Source organism: Protomyctophum parallelum, assembly GCF_964188405.1.
Source record: "Protomyctophum parallelum genome assembly, chromosome: 2".
Lineage (NCBI taxonomy): Eukaryota > Metazoa > Chordata > Actinopteri > Myctophiformes > Myctophidae > Protomyctophum > Protomyctophum parallelum.
Window position 1 is genome coordinate 13824891 of NC_139699.1, and position 16930 is coordinate 13841820.

Genomic DNA, 16930 nt, shown 5'->3' on the forward strand with positions numbered 1-16930 from the left:
GGAGAAGAAACATTTAGTTTGTATGCACCACATATCTGGAACAAACCCCTGGGAAACTGCAGGTCTGCTCCCACTCGTAATTCCTTTAACCCATTTTGACCTGAGATCAGATTCTAAAAAAGCTATGTTTCTATGTCAGTCGTTCTTCGATTTTTCAAAAATAGCAGACCTACAAGCTCGTAGCGTGCCACTCGGTGGCTCGCCATGAGCTTGTAGATCTGCTATTTTTCAATAGCTAAAGCATAACATGATGCTAACACCAAAAGGGGTTCCCGCCCCAAAATGGGTTTTAAAACACAGCTAAAAAACCTTTTGCCGCTGCCTTTTATTAAATTATTGCTTTTCTCTTCTGCACTGTAAATGTATCTATAAATGTTTACTATTTTTGTTTTATGCATCCTAATGTCATTTTATAAATGAGTTATCTTTGCTTGAGGTTCTGGGTAAAGCACTTTGAATTGCCTTGGTGTTGAAAAGTGCTGTACAAATAAAACGGCCTTGCCTTGGCAAGGCTTTAGGTTTAGGGTACTACTGCGAAAATAGCCGATCCATTCTACAACAATCTATAGCTGATCTGCAACACATTATGATGCGTTGTAGATCAGGTATAGATTCTTATAGATTGTCTATTTTCGGCAAAAACATTTGGTTCTTGGCTTACCTATGATCCAAGATTACTATTTCTATGGGTTTTATGTATTACATTGTATTTACCTATAAATTGCTCTGGATTGAGAGCATCTGTGCCTACATTGTAATTGTACATTTTGTAGAAGGCAATAAGGAAGGGACCGGTCAACTAAGTATAGTTAACCACTAATACTACTGTATAGTTATGCATTTGTAAGTGTCTGCTAAATGCCTAAATTGTTAACATAATCTTTTACTGAACAATGTAGTATTGTATTAAAAAAATTGATTCTGCACACTGTGGCTTTGTGGCGTTTAGCAGTCAAACTTTTAATAAAAATAATTGTTTTTGTAAAACTTTGACTATGAACGGGTTTAGGACAAAGTGAAGACTCAGCTTTGAGCTGAAGGCTCCTGTTTTTTTATGGATGTGGATTATTTTCTTAATAACATTTGTATGTGCCTTTATACAAGCTTTATATAAGCCTTTTCAGCATTACTTGTGTAATTCCACTTGCTGTACTGTTGGCAACTTGTTAATAAAGAATTCAATCAATCAATGATATGATTGTTTTTTTGATGGTCCTTACTAAAATCGATTCGAATTAGAATCGCGATTCCGTTATGAACGATTCAAAATTGATTCATAATTTCCAAAAATCGCTACATGGTGTCTGTGATATGAAATGTAAGCTTACCCTAATCACAGTAAACATGTCTTAGTCATTTTCAAGTTAGTCACTTCAGTTCAAGACTGGAGTAGATTGTGATGAAATCCTATGTATTGAACCGAGAATCATTTTGAATAGAGAATCGTTTTGAATCGATTTTGAATCGAATCGTGACCCCAAGAATCGGAAACGAATCGAATCGTGGGACACCCAAAGATTCACAGCCCTAGTAAATATGCTCTAGAACCACACCAACATCACATTTACGCTGGACTTTATTATTTATAATAAAGTGGAACATTCACTTAATGGAACATCAGAGGATTTTAAGTTTCATTACATTTAAGGACCATTTCCATTCACTATAAAAAACACTTACAGTATACAAAGGGTAACATTGTATTTGCATCAGTTGTCTGTCTCATCATACCGTGGATCAATCTTCTGCACTATTATCCTGTGAGCTTAAAACTTGTCAATGAACGGATATTTTATTTTATTTCAGAATGTTAAGATTTTACAGTAGATACACCCATTTGCAATCTTATCTTCATAGTATCTGTCCTCACTAATGCTCATTATGATGGTACCAATTCCAACTGCTCACTCTGTGTATCAATGGTGGACTGTGGACATACTGTGGACTCATCTTGTTTGGAATCACGCAACCAGCCTGCCGATGATGTCACTGGTAGGCAGGTTTCTGAACTGTCCACAGCCCTCCTCTGTCTAAAGACACAGAGGCCCTTTTTCCATCAAAATAACTTTGGTTCTAGAACTGGTTCCGTTCTAGATTCTTGGTACCTTGCTTTGACGGAACCGGCGGCTATGGTTTTGTTCCAGTTCCGAATCAACTTTTAGGGTTCTGATCAATTTCATTTTCAGTGGAAACACTCCAAACTGGTTCAATATTAGGCAGGAAAAAATAAACGAACCAGTTCAATTGGAAAAGGGGACAGAGTGAAGAGAAATGGTGCCATATTATAATGAGCATTAGTGAGGACCAATTATATGAATAGAAGTAGAATATAATATTCTAATGAACATTAGTGAGGACCATAAGAAAGGTTGAAAACAGGTGAAGTGCTCCTTAGCTATATGCGTTCTCATAGCTATAAAAGACTAAATTATATATGCTAGGGCTTTAAGCAACTAGTCGACTATTCCACTAGTTCCCAAAGTGGGGTCCAGGGACCCCCAGGGGTCCTTGAGGGAGTTCCAGCTAAATTATATTTTGGAACCAAATGGACCCTTATGGGTCTCTAACTCTGAAGTGTACAAATGGAATCAAATGGACCCGATTTGTACACTCTGAGAGTTAAATGAACATTGATTTTACAATATAAATTGGGGTCCCAAAGATAGAAATGGCATTAAATGGGGGTCCGTAGACTAATGCATGTCAAACTGGAGGTCCTTGAAATTAAACAGGTTGAGAATCACTGCTAGAGCCGTACCGTACACATCTTCTTTATGGAGGTCCCTGGCGTATCTTTTCAAACGTGGGCTAATTAGTGTCAATTTGGGGGTCCTTGACGTGAAAAAGTTTGGGAACCACTGGACTATTCGACTAGTATATCCTAAAACTAGTTTACCTCCTTGGTGCTAGTTGATTAGTGGATAAGAAAAAAAAAGTTTATTTTCTCCCGTTTTTGTAGGCCTCAAGATCAGCTAGATTATAGTTATAGTCACCAATGTACACAGTTTTTAAATGTACAATATATTTTTTTAAGAACAAAAAAACACTTTAATTTTGTTTTTTACATAATAGGTAGGCATATAACAACTAGTCAACTAGTAAGAATCACTAGAAGTGAAAGCCCTATTGTATGCTATGTCCAAAATAGCTGATCAACAAGCTCAGGTTGAGAGAATATATATGAATAACTCTGGGTGATGTTCACAAGAGAAAGCAAAGCAGATATTCTTAGATACAAACTCAAATAATAGATGCGTTGAAAAGTTCAAAATGAGAGTGAAAACAAAGTGTTGGTCCAACACTTTTGAGGGCATCCACATTTTAGTACAACATTGAACATACCCCCCCAAAAAAAGCAAATCTACAAACTACAAACGTGAGCATGTAAATCGTCTATTTATTTATTTTAAACCATAAAACAACCACACCATTCTTGCGAGGAAACCCAGGCACAGAGCCTATTGGAGGAAACCTAGGACTACAGTTATACACAGAGCCAATTGGAGGATACCCAGGACTAGTTATACCCAGAGCCTATTGGAGAAAACCCGGGACTACAGTTATACCAAGAGCCTATTGGAGGCCTTCAGAAAAGCCACGCTGGCTTCAACCCCAGACCGCTGCTCACCTCTCCGCGCACGTGTGTTGAAAATAGACCTCGCTCACTTTACACGCTGTCCCTCACAATGTCTCTTAAACCAAGTAGCTCATCCATGATGGACACACATATCAAAACCAGATGACATGGAGGTCTTCTCAGAGCCCCGTCCTCTCAGTTCATTCAGACCAGATGACATGGAGGTGAAACTGGAGGTTCAGTTCATTCAGTCGTCCTGCTCAGACGTTCTCCTGTAGTTCTTACGGTTGCTGGACTTCCTGAAGGCCACGAAGCCTCCGGGATTCTTCTCATGCTCCTCCTCATCCTCCTCCATTTCCTCACTTCCTGCTTGCTGCTTCCTCTTCCTCTGCCTGTCCTGAGCACCAGGAGGTCTGATGGTGGGTCTTCCTTCTTCTTCTTCCTCTTCGTCGCTGACGTTCCTTGCTCTCTCCCCGGCCTTCTCTGTGCTGCCCTCTTTGCCCTCGTCTTCGTCCAGGTGACCCAGAGCCTTTTCCTTCTCCCTGCCCACGCTGACCTTCTGCTGCTGTCTGCCCCGGCCCGGCCTGGACAAAAATAATCTCCATGACTTCAAGGCTTTGTGGAGTGTGTAATTGATAGAAAATATGTCTAAAACTGAAGGACGCTCTCATCATCGTACATCTATGATGTGAAATTGTCAATGGGAATTTAATGTTTGTGTAGGACAAAAGGAGTGCACACTATTATTTTGGGCTAGTACTCAAAGGAGCACCTGCCCATGTAGTTTTGTGCGCACAGCGGGGGAGGGGGGACGTTCGTATCCTGCCACAACGTTATGCTGCTTTCACACAGGCAGATGCAACTGATGCAAAGCTACACTAGTACACCTAGTCACAAACAGTGTCATCGTTAAGCAGCATACCCCACTGGCAACACATATACAATGAATTACTCACCTAATGCTGCCTGCAGGTTCCATGTTTAATTCCAGCGTGTGTAACCTACTGCACATTGTCTAAGTGACAGTTTTCATATTGTAAACATGGTCGCTAACGTGGTTTAGCGACTAGCACTTTGACAGCTCATCCATCGTAGCTTGTTTACAACAGACTTTCTGTGCAGAAACTGCCTCATCAAAATAAGAGCCACTTTTACTGATTAGTCAACACTAGTTTTATTTCTAAGTCTACTTACAGGACGTTAACATCTCATTTGAGTTCCTTTTGAATGCCTGTCAGCATTCTCTACATCCCTGTCTCTCAGCTGGTGCATAAATGCGCCTCCATGCCTTTGATCTACCGCGCACCAAACGTTTTGACGACGCATGCGCACTGGCGCACCGCTTGTGTGCACCCCTGGTTATAGATCCTGTCATGGTGGATCCTACCTGGAGAAGAGTATTTTGTGCTGGGAGCTTCTGCAGTCCGATTGGTTAGAATTTTGACCCTGGTTGTAGGCTGGTATGAAGGCCTCATCCTCCTCTTCCTCCTCATCGGCCATCCTGCCAGGGGTAGTAAGTTACTGTAAAGTTACTTTACTCATTGACTGCCACTGACACATATATATATACTGTACACGTCATGTGGGGTTTTCAGTGTCTACGATAGAAGGAGCTCTTCCTGTTAGTGATCCTAGGACTTCCGAAGAAGAAGCGTTTTTGGTGAAAACAAGCTATATTCAACTGCCAATAATAAGACTGGTGACACACTTTTTTTGTCACAACGTGCTGCACTGTGGCACATTGTGAGCTTGTAGATCTGTTATTTGCAAAAGACTATTATAATATAAGTTATACTATATACATATACTTGCATAATGACTACATTTAAATGTGGTACTTTAAGTATGTTTTGATGCAAATACTTTTAATAGTTAAGTAAAGCTTTGAATACAGGACTTTTACTTGTACTTTTATGGGTTATTTGTACTTTCACTTCAGTGAAACAGTGTTGCGTACCGCTCCTTCCTGCGCTGCAGGCTGCTCAGGTACTGGTGGGCTGCGCGCTTGTTGTCTGCATCGCTGCTCTCTGGGACGTCTTCCAGACTGTAGCAGGTCCATTTCTCTGGGTGCAGCAGGTAGTCTGGGACACCCCCTCCTATTCTGGGTCTACCGGAGTCTCTGCCATGGGTTACCGCCCCTCCTGTCCTGACGCTGGACACTGGTCCACTGGAGTCTCTGGCATGGAGAGGAGAGACCACGCTTAATGTAAACTAATTAAATAATGGAAATTACTATTGAAAACTTTAACAAATACAAAAGAATGCTCGCCCCAAAAAAGCACTCGTCACTCGCTCCGGGTAAAATCCTTGTAATGTTCGCCACCAGGCATTCCTACAACTATGCCTGTAGGAGCCATTAGAAGAGAGGCATTATTTGTATTATTATTATTACCAGTATTATTTTTGACCACCTGGTGGCGGGCTTGAGAATCACAGCTTCTAGAAGGTGACCACTTATAAGGTGACACAGGGGCACTGAGAAGGAACTAGACGCAGGGAACCAGGGAGCAAACCGTTCTTACCAGTAGCAGCAGCAGAACAGAGACAAACTTGTAACATAGTAATAACATCACTGGTATGTTCATGTTCATGATTTCAACTGCTCACTTTCATTTCTGATAAATAAATAACACTCAAACTGGATCAAAGACTGGACATCCATCTATTGCAATATTCTGTGTGTGTACTGCGTAGGATCACTCCCATACCTGTGAAGTAACTGCAAAGGAGAATGGAAACTGGGAAAATGGCAGTTACAATGCCTAAACCTACCTAACCAAATATGCAAAATAAAAATGAAAATGCAAACTTCTATATGATACTAACCTTAGTGGAGGCCGGTCTGTTTTGGACTCTCCACCACCTCTGGGTCTTTTTCCGTTGGAGGCGAGGGGGGGCGGGGGCGGAGGGCGAGCGAACACGCCGTCTATGACGTTGTCCTGCCCCAGAGCGGAGGACGTCACCTTAGCAGCGCTGTCCAGACTGTCAAAGATGCTGCGACTGCGCCCGGAGAAGCTTGTACTTCCTCCCTTCAGACAGAAGGGGGCGCTCTGGCCTGAGGAAATGAGCTTTCCTGCAGCCAAGATTGTCACGATGGTGAAATATTAGTCGACGGTTCTATGCACAGCTACAGGTCGTACAGTCTAAGGTTATGCTAAAAAGGATAACACAAAAAAGTCCCCAGGGTTTGTTCCATTGTTATCCATTGTGTATTCATTTCATCCAGCTGTTTTTTCCAAAAAAGACCCCATGACATCATGTGTCAGCCACAGTGGGCGCCCCTCAGTTCATACAAGTGTGATTTTTATTAGACACGAAAAGGTCGACTACCTTTTTTCACTGACGAAAACTAAATAAAAAGTAAAGTAAAAACTTAAACTATGGTGACTAAAACTATGACTAAATATATTGACAATTTCATCAACAAATAAAAACTTTAACTAACTTTAACATTAACTAAAATGTTAATGAGGGACTAGTCGAGAAGTGATGCAGTAGAACTGACAAGTCATATTATGCTTGGTTGCTCGCGGGTGTCACACTGGATTTTATCTATTTCCGGCACACCACTAAGTATAAATCAGGCATTACGACGCCATCGTGGCTCACTAAAATACATTTCAGTCGACTAAATCAACTGTAGATTTAGTACACTAAAATCATATATTTAGTAAACTAAAACCTCACATGACAAAAACTACAAAAACTACATCAGAATTTCAAAACTAAAACTGATACAGATTAATGTAAAATTACGATGATGCTAAATCAATATTGTGATTGGCTGAGATAATTGCGACCGGGTGATGATGTAATCATCAATAGAGGCCTACTGTACCTGCAGCCCCACCCCCACCGCCATCATCAGCATCGCATTCATCTTCATCGTCCGAGGATGACAAGTCTTTCACTTCCGGGTCAAAGGGCACACTGGTCAGCTCCTCGTCAGAGTCGCTCAGTGTGATGTCATGTTTCAGGGTGATGACATCACGGTTGGACAGCCGGTCCTGCTGCTCACTCATGATGATGACTGACTGAATACTTTATTAACAGTTTGCAGAAAAAGGCACAGGAAAGTACAGTTCAATACAAGGTCTGCTGAAAGGACTGAGGCCCTCCAGTGGTCAGGAGCCTGAAGGACAACACACTAGGGGCTCCATCTTGCGGCAGGGGCCCATTTTCCTTAATTTGGGGATTTAGTAGTGTGAGAGGTGTGGCCCCGTAAAATGTGTTATCTTGTGCCACAGCCTAAGTACCTAAAACACCCCATTAACCTTACATTATGCATAGGTGTGGTTTGGGTGTTAGAATGATTAAACCAATCACCATGCCACACTGCCATTGCCTTTAAGAGATCCATTATCCACTTAACATTATGCCCAGTGATTTACACTATGGCCCATGGCCATGGAAGAGCGACACATGTTGATGCCTTGAATTATAGCCTATACAGTCGATACAGAGGCCGGGTTGTTTTGTGTCCAGTAGCTCCAACACAGCCTCACTCGACACTCGTGCATCTAATAACTTCTTTGACTAGACAATTAAACACAATAAGCACAGGGAATTGACACTGCTGATTATAGTAAAATTCCAATCACAGAGATTTGTGGAGAATTAAGACAGAACGAGACCTCTGAGCTGTGAATATTGTGCAACATGACTCAAGCCGAGGCAGCTCCAACTCAGGTCTCACCGTCTCAGAGTCAGGAGCGCATCTTTTATCAAACAGAATTCGCATTATGGGTGGTTTGAGGAGGCACTTTCCATTGTCCTAAACCTGTGCGCATAAGATAGCAAATATAGGGAAAGCGCATCAACACGCCTACAGACACACCTCCACCCGCAAATATAGGAGTAGGCGAAATAAATAGTGGGTTGTGTGTGGTCACAAGATAACGTTTACGCACAGTGGAAGCTCCTAAATGCGTAATTCACGGAAAATGTTTATTACTTGAGGATAAAGCATGGCATAAGATCATGATTACACACTTAATTTAGGCCTACATTAACAAAATTGCCATTTATTTTTTTGTTTGGGTTTGAGGCTTCATAATCACAAATTTGCACAGGGCAGATATGACAAACAACTTAAATATACATAGAAATTACTTACTGACACATTTAATAATATATTACTTTCCAGAAAATGTAAAAATAGTGGAAATAGAAGATCTACAAGCTTACAACACCAAGTCACCATGTGACATGTTTACAACATAGTTACAATGTAATTCATTGGATGTATGGTCTGGATGTAATGGATCATGGGCAGTCAATGATTGGTGTTGCAAGTCTAGATTCAAGAAATTAAAAATATAATTTATATTAGAGCTACTTGCGGCTACTGTCAAGGGATGGTATTGCAACTCTAGATGCCAGATATTACAAATAGCATTTAAGAGTTGCTTGTGGCAAAGGGACCTTCGGAGTTCTTTGAGAGAGTTCCACATGGAACCAAATGGACGCTTACAGGTCTGTAACTCTGAGACCCCTTTTCCACCGGTTGGTTCCCAATGGGAACCGGTTCAGTTCTTTTTGGTTTTTAGTCCATGAGCCAGAGCTCTAAAATTGGTGGGAAACTATACCCTATATTAAAATTGTTTATAGGATCAATACAAGTAAATTAATACACGATAACCCTTCCACAGTAGTAGCTTTATCATATTTTCGACTATTTTGCATATTTTCCTACATAATGCCTCATTTGCATATTCAAAAATGTAAAATGTTGTAATACAATAAATCATTGTCTTCGTGTAAGTACTCAATTGGGGACATTTCATGGTGATAATAATCTAATAGGTATGGTTTTGCACACTCAATTCATAATTAACGTTTCAATTTTGGAGCTCTGGCTCATGGACTAAAAACCAAAAAGAACTGAACCGGTTCACATTGGGAACCAACTGGTGGAAAAGGGGCCTGAGTGTAACATAATAACATATAGAACCAAATGGACTCTCAATGTCTGTAACTCTGAGAGTGTACACATGGAACCAAATGGACCCTTAAGTAACTCTGGAGGAACCAATTGAGGCCAATTAATTTTTTCCTGCTTAATTTTGAACCAAATGAATCCCTAAAAGTTGGTTCGGAACTGGAACAAAAACATACTTCTTCTTGCCCTGAAGTGGGAACCAAAGTGGGCGTGTCACTTACTATTCAGGTTGGAAGATGAAGATGTGATATAATAAAATAAACTATCATAAAAAGGGTACTTGTTTTGGCCCTTAAGACACACACACACACACACACACACACACACACACATTTTAGAAATGTAGCAATTGAATCAAAGAACCAAAGAGGTGCCCGAGAGTGTACAAATGGAACCAAGTCGACCCTTTTACAAGGTCTGTACAGTAACTCACATTTGTACAGTACACTCAAAGAGTTATGGGGGTCCTTAAAATGAGAATGAGCCACTGGTTTAGAGATAGATAGCTAACATGCCAACTAGGTTTGGTTTCTGAAAGTTATATTTATATGGTTTCTGTGCAGGTGCATGATAGCTAGATAGATAGCATGCTAGCTACTATAGCTCTGTTCCATAGCATTAGAGCTATGGACCGGAGCTACTTATTATTAGACTGCTTTAGAGACGGTGCAGGACAGATCTGGAGTCACAACACAAGCTACAGTAATATTATTTATCACTGAACCGTTTATAAGACTACAGTAAACAGTACAACACTGCAGTGTGTTAGCTTAGCAGTTACCTTTTGCTGCTGTGCTGGTAGAGCGATGCTCAGGGTACTTATTTTTGCCTTGTAGATGTTCACGTAAGACACGTTTTAGATTTGATTCAGACCTTTTCATTTCAAGAATGATATTGTACTTGTATCGATGTCATCATGATTAAGGGACTATTAGCCTCTGTACCCAGGCTTTTATTTTCGTTCTATCGTCTGGGATTTTGAACACACATTAAAGTGTTTTATTCTTTTTTGTTGACAAAATATAAACGTACAAACAAAATATCAGAGTGCAAACTACAGAGTGGAAATAAAATAAACAAGTGTTGTCTTGTCCTAATGTTGAAAAGGCATCGTGATAAAAAATAACTTTTAACGATCCAACTACAGTACAAAGCACAAAAGTACCCCGTGCACTTTTGGCTGTTGCGCCTGCGCTGGGCCGCACTGCATTGTGGTTATTTGTTTGTATTTTGTTCCTGGTGCATACACTGCATAACAGTATATCGTAATAATAATAAGTGTTATTATTATAATAACTGATAAGATATAATCTTCATCTCCTGCTGTACAGATGATGTCATCCTCCTCATCAGCCATCAGGCACCAGCCGAACGGTAACGGCAACGAAGGATCAGGTAACAAAAAAAAGAAAGAAAAGATTGCGTACTACGTGTCTGTCTGCACGACTACAAGATCTACAAGCTCACAAGTAGCCCCATTATGTCCCCTCAGTCCCTACGCCCATTCTGTAGGGACTGTTAGGGGACATATTGGGGCTAGCTCACAAGGAGCTTGTAGATCTGCTCTTTGAGAAGTGGTTTGATAACCCTTTAGGTTTAGGAGGACCCTAGCCTCGATACCCAGGCTTTCATTTCTAACATGTAAACAAGTCTAGTGCTTTTTTTCTGGTTTTATCCTCTTATCTTAGCAGATTTCGCATTGAACTGTACTTTCCTTGAACTGTACCCATTCTGCAAACTGTTAATACAATTTCCAATCAATCAATCCATCACTGATTTTAGAAGGGATTTGTAGAATCGGCATACGTGCTGACGTAGCCCTCCAAGCAGAACCCAATGGTACTGAAGTTTCTGACTTTTTGACGACACAGACCATTGGGTCCTGTTCCAGCAGTATCCTGCCACCTGGTACGCGGACATACATAAAACATAAACAACGTGGATAACGCCTGTCTGCGCTCTTTGACGATTTTTTTCGTGTGAGGGCTTCTGATTATGTGAAGTATAAGTACCCATACATGCCGCTGCGAATATCTCCTGTGGCACGGAAGCCGTTAAGTATTTTTACTTTGTTTGACCGATTTGGTCGCTTTGATTCTTCTCTTCCTTCCTTGTTTATTGACACCTCATTGTACCGCCTATCTGGCTAGCTAGTGGCGCTATAGCTATGACAGAGCAGATCAGAGGCAGGGACGTAGCCGCACAAGCCAACCGCACACCGGGAGGCGTTACAATAAACGGTAAACAAACAAGAAGAAATAAAGCGACCAAATCGGTCAAACAAAGATTAAAAATACTTAACGGCTTCCGCGCCACAGGAGATATTCGCAGCGGTTTGTATAGGTACTTATAGTTCACGAATTCAGAATAACTTAAACTAAAAAAGGCCGTCAAACGCCGCAGATACGATCTTAGAGAGAATATTTATGTCCGCGTTCCAGAATTCCCATACGAAAATATAGTTATGAGCAGGGACCCTACATAAAACTCATCCAAATTTCAGAAAAGCTTTATGGAGGGTCCCGAAAGGGGCTAGTGCTGACGGTGCTGTACTAGTTTTTGTATGTTTTGCATATTATTATGACAAGTCAGTGCTTTTTTTCTGGTTTTACCCTCTTAGCAGATTTCGCATTGACCTGTACTTTCCTTGAACTGTACCCATTCTGCAAACTTTTAATACAATTTCCAATCAATCACTGATTTTACAAGGCATTTGTAGAATCTGCCTAGTTTTTATATATTATTTTGTTTCCTTAGGAACCCCGGGCAAGAAAATTAACCACATGAAGTGTCCACTGTATGGCTGTAAGCGTGTGTTCACTGACTCCCCTTCATACCACGTCCACATCAAAGACCATGAGATACCTACACAGTCTCTGCCGGGTGAGACCTCCTTGTAGATCTGCTATTTTCAAAAGATTTGTATTCATTTGAAAATGGGACATTCTGCATAATGAATACATTTACTTTTACTTTGATTCCAGTACTTTTGTGCTTTTACTCAAAGTAAATTTTGAATTCAGGACTTGTACTTTTACTGTAACAGAGTATTTCTACATTGCCGTATTGATACCTGTACTTAAGTAAGACGTGAGAACTTTTCCCACCGTCTCGTTTGTAGGTAACATGTTCAGTCTAAAAGTGACTTATATTTGTAGGTAAAATGTTCAGTCCAACAGTGACTCTTGTGTCTTTTAGGTAAAATGTTGAGTCTAAAAGTGACTCTTCTTTGTAGGTAAAAAGTTCATCTGCTCGTCGGTGGGCTGCTCGGCCTCCCTCCCCAGCATGAAGATCCTGATGGAACACATGAGAGAACACCACAAACCCAGCATATACTTCCTGTACGTTATGGCATCACCACAAATGTTATGACATCATCACAAATGTCATGGCATCATCACAAATGTTACGACATCATCGCAAATGTTGATGTCATAGACACTGGTCTCACTTCCTTCCTGGACTACATCTCAGTAAAGCCAAATTCCAATACCCCAAATCTCGCTTATCTCGGCCACTCGCTCGCTCTCACTCGCTCACTCCAGCATGGTGGTGTTACAGTGAAATTGGTGGCCTGCTGAAATATGTGACAATCGTGTAGACAATCACATAATGTCAGTGTCTGAATGTTAATCTTTGCAGTTTGTTCATTAGCAGAGGTAGAGTTCATACTAGCGGATCAGGACACATATTTAAAGACCTCCATGTAAGTTGTATGAAGTCCACAAGATGGTAACATATTTCGACAGGTCAACATTTTCACCATAATTTGCCGCCGACAAGGAGGAGCAGCATTATGGTCATTGTAGGAATTCAGCAATCATCCAGTCAAACTCTAGTCAAACACACAGACTACATTATTTTTCTGGCCATAGGGTGCAAATTTAAAATAGTGCTACTGTTATCTACTACAAATACTGTTAACATTGAGTGACTGCAGTTTCTTCCAGCTGTGAAATGTCCTTTTAATGAAAAAAGAATCGGCCAATTTGTCAAATGTTAGATGTATCTAATATTTGACAAATTGGCCGATGTTTCGTAGGAATTGTGACTAAAGCAGATCTAGTATGTATCTAGCATGTATTTTCACAATGGAACCGAGTCCGACAAAATGTAATCCCTACAATTCCAAGTGCTTGTCAGACTCACAGTCACAGTTCACATGTAATTATTTTGGGGGGTTGTGGCCTGGAAAGGTTGAGAAGCGCTGCTTTAACAGAGCATTGTTCTCCTGTCATTCAGCTGTGAGAGTTGTCGCTCTAAGCTCCGCTCGCTGCGTGGCCTGCTCAGCCACCTGCGCACCTGCTCCAAGGCGTCCCGGATCAAAGAGAAAGAGCTGACCGACCCAATGGACACTCAGCCCCCCCTGGAGTCCAAAGCCAGCACTGCACCCACTACCACTACCACCACTGTTGCTGCTGCCTCCAGTGTTGACCGGTAGGCCCCGTTAGAATTATCACATAGCCGCCTGATCACAATTATGTGAGATAATTAAAAAAATATATATATATATTGCATACTCCGTATAAATTGTTAAAATGTGTTCATACATTCATTTTACTTTTGTTTGAATTTTTTACACATTTTGAAAATGTGTAAAATGACGAAACATAGCCTTTTTTTGCCAGTTGAAACTGGGATAGCCTCTCGCACTCTCTGGCGGATGTTGACAATAAGCCTCTCCGACCTACCTTACTTACCTTACCTACCTTACTTATATTACGTATTTCTATGTTCCCAATGTTCAATGCCAAAAAGACTCGCAACTAAATCGTTTAATCACTATTATATTTAACCCATTTTGGGCGGGAAGCCGGGAACCCCTTTTGGTGTTTTAAACATTATGTTATAATTTAGCTATTGAAAAATAGCAGATCTACAAGTTCATAGCGCGCCACCGAGTGGCACGCTATGAACTTGTAGGTCTGCTATTTTTGAAAAATCGTAAAGATTTGGCGCAAATCTTTGAATATATATTCTTTCAAAGTGAATGTTTTTAACTCCGGTCTAAATGGGTTAATGATAATGTCATTATGCTGACAGCCCTGCAGAACTGAAAGGCTCACCACCACAGCAGCAGCAGCAGGGAATAGCGCCCCCGTCAGAAAACCCTGCGTCCCGACAGATCCAGACTGCGGCCAGACCGTCAGGAAATCCGGCGGCCCGTCAGATAAAGGCGGCAGCCCGTCAAATCCAGTCCGCGGCCAGACCCTCAGGAAATCCTGCGGCCCGTCAGATCCATCCCGCGCCCAGACTGCTGGCCCCTGCTGCTGGTGGTGGTGGTCACGCAGCAGCACCTCCTCCGCCAGTCTCCTCTCCAGTCGTGCTGTACGGCTCCGCAGCCAATCCCAGCCGCGGGCCTTTCGCAGGCTTTGCCAGCCCGTCTTACGAGGCACAGTTCCTGGCAACCCTCCAACCACAACCACCGCAGGCCCGGCTCCTCCCCCAGACGGTGGCCTGTGCCTCGCCCATGTCTCTACTGCAAGGTCAGTATGTTTAAAAGAGCACTTCACCCATTTTCAACCTCATCTTCATATAATTATAATAGAAATCAACATGGTTCTGCACCCCTGACTCTAAGCAGAAATTAAAGCTCCTCCTCGGGTCTACAACAACAAAAACGCTGCCATTCGCCCCAAGCCTCAAGCTCCGCCTCCTCAGGCCGCTCCTACTGCTGTTCCTGATGTGGCCCCGCCCCCCCCATCGGTCCCCCAGTCTGACTCCGGACACTCTGCTGAGTGGAAAAAGAATCAAGGTGATGTCTTTCATGTACAAAAGATATGGGGAAAAAATGTGTGTTTGGAAAACTTTGAATATATATTTTTAAGCTAAATATTTTTGCAAAGGGCGTCGGCGGCCAAATACATATAATATTGGTCGGTCACTGGTCCTTGACAGGAAAAAGTTTGAGAACCACTGTTTATCAACATAATTTGTTTTAGAAAAGACATTTCTAGAATCGGCCTCAGGGCGGGAACACAAAAACATATGAATAAATATGGAGATACAAAGTACTACCTGACAGTGACGATGAGTCTGTTTGAACAAAAGCTTGATTCATTCCTACAGATGTGCTGACGTTCAACAACAGACGTGTGCTGTGGGTGAACACCAAGGGGAGCTACAGGTGTGTGCAGTGTGACCACTCCACTCCGCTCCGTAAGGAGATGACGGCTCACATTAAAACGCACAAGAGCGCCCCTGCTGGCCGGAAGGCTAAAGACACAACAGGTGCGGTAGGCCTCATGGTGACGTTGACTCAGCTCGGCATTTCTCGCAGTGGCTTTTGATTGATTGAATACTTTGAGTCAGAAATGTAAACGGCATGTGGTTAAGTCCTGGGGACGTAATAATAATAATATGGTAATTGACTAATTGTTCAGATTTATATAGCACATTTCTAAGTTACTCACCGATGAATGAGGGGTCAGACACTGCTGCTGTTTTTAAATATAAATATAGCTATTTGTATTAGTAGATTACATGTATTCATTTGTTAATATTCTATGCTCTGTTGATGCATACATAGGACATCAATGGAAAGAAGCCCCCAGGACCTTTAGCCCAAATGTTTTACTGTCTGTACCTGAATACATTATTCAATCAATCAAAGCTTGACAAATGTCATGTCCAAAATGGGGATTAATGTGTTTATTGTTGTCCTGTCTAGTTCCAGATGAAAAGCAGAGCTCATCCACCTCTGAATCACCCACCTACGCCCAACTCTGAATCACCCACCTACGCCCATCCCTGAATGCCCACCCGTGAACTCTGCCTGTTGGTGCTGAAGAAGGCAGTGTTCTTGTCCTTAACCTGGAACTGTGATGCTGAACTGTGATCCAAAACAACAGCATCATGAAAACCTTTGTTGTCAATCAATATGAAGACATTGAAAAGAATTATGTTAAACACGCAAAAAGTATACTGTAGCCCTCTACACACACACACACACACACACACACACACACACACACACACACACACACACACACACACACACACACACACACACTTTATTTTATCTATGAGCATTGTCTGGCAGTTAACTTTGCATACGGAAAACGTCTACATACTTTTGTGCACAAACTGCAGTTTCTTACTAAATACATGTTAAAACTGTTACTATCAAATGTCTGATTTATACTGTACATAGGCCTATGTCTCGTCACAACTTTAATGTGAGATTTATGTTTGTATTATGCTCTTACTGGGTCAAATGGGCAAATATAACGTTTTAAACATGTTATAATTTAGCTATTGAAAAATAGCAGATCTACAAGCTCGTAGCGCCACCAAGTGGTGCGCTATGAGCTTGTAGGTCTGCTATTTTTGAAAAATCGTGAAAATGTGCCTCAAATCTTTGAATATATATTGTTAGAGTGAACATTTTAACTCAATTCTTTGCTTCTGGG

General features: G+C 41.5%; 2 protein-coding genes across 4 annotated transcripts; one reads left to right on the top strand and one right to left on the bottom strand.

Annotated features, from left to right (window-relative positions):
* Nucleotides 1–1558: 1558 nt before the first annotated feature.
* tssc4 (tumor suppressing subtransferable candidate 4) lies at nt 1559–10423 on the bottom strand. 2 transcript variants are annotated; one of them, XR_014571028.1, is made up of 7 exons: nt 10300–10423; nt 7416–7618; nt 6404–6650; nt 5535–5753; nt 4965–5078; nt 3574–4161; nt 1559–3534 (listed from the first exon to the last, which is right to left on the bottom strand). XR_014571028.1 is itself a non-coding variant. In XM_083794455.1 (6 exons), the coding sequence occupies exons 2-6, from the start codon at nt 7597–7599 to the stop codon at nt 3825–3827; spliced, it is 1101 nt and encodes a 366-aa protein (XP_083650581.1). In that variant the 5' UTR covers nt 7600–7618; nt 10300–10423; the 3' UTR covers nt 1559–3824. The 2 variants fall into 2 exon arrangements, 1 of the variants encoding a protein (XP_083650581.1); XM_083794455.1 differs by having other exon boundaries at nt 1559–4161.
* On the top strand, nt 9556–16648 carry znf414 (zinc finger protein 414). 2 transcript variants are annotated; one of them, XM_083794436.1, is made up of 9 exons: nt 9556–9933; nt 10850–10913; nt 12276–12401; nt 12754–12859; nt 13761–13955; nt 14562–15004; nt 15103–15273; nt 15588–15749; nt 16189–16648. In XM_083794436.1, exons 1-9 carry the CDS (start codon nt 9907–9909, stop codon nt 16245–16247), a joined length of 1353 nt encoding a protein of 450 aa, XP_083650562.1. In that variant the 5' UTR covers nt 9556–9906; the 3' UTR covers nt 16248–16648. The 2 variants fall into 2 exon arrangements, with proteins under 2 accessions (XP_083650562.1, XP_083650563.1); XM_083794437.1 differs by lacking the exons at nt 9556–9933; nt 10850–10913 and adding an exon at nt 11035–11159.
* The last annotated feature ends 282 nt before the right edge of the window (nt 16649–16930 follow it).

Bases quoted from the DNA above. Each gene is read 5' to 3' on its own strand.
- tssc4 (XM_083794455.1), bottom strand. From the start codon at position 7,599: ATGAGTGAGCAGCAGGACCGGCTGTCCAACCGTGATGTCATCACCCTG. The intron at 6,651-7,415 runs GTACAGTAGGCC...TCTTGGCTGCAG, and splicing joins CGGTGGGGGTGGGGCTGCAG to GAAAGCTCATTTCCTCAGGC. The intron at 4,162-4,964 runs GTAGGATCCACC...ATTTTTGTCCAG, and splicing joins CACAAAATACTCTTCTCCAG to GCCGGGCCGGGGCAGACAGC.
- znf414 (XM_083794436.1), top strand. From the start codon at position 9,907: ATGGAACCAAGTCGACCCTTTTACAAG. The intron at 9,934-10,849 runs GTCTGTACAGTA...CCTGCTGTACAG, and splicing joins CAAGTCGACCCTTTTACAAG to ATGATGTCATCCTCCTCATC. The intron at 15,005-15,102 runs GTCAGTATGTTT...GACTCTAAGCAG, and splicing joins GCCCATGTCTCTACTGCAAG to AAATTAAAGCTCCTCCTCGG.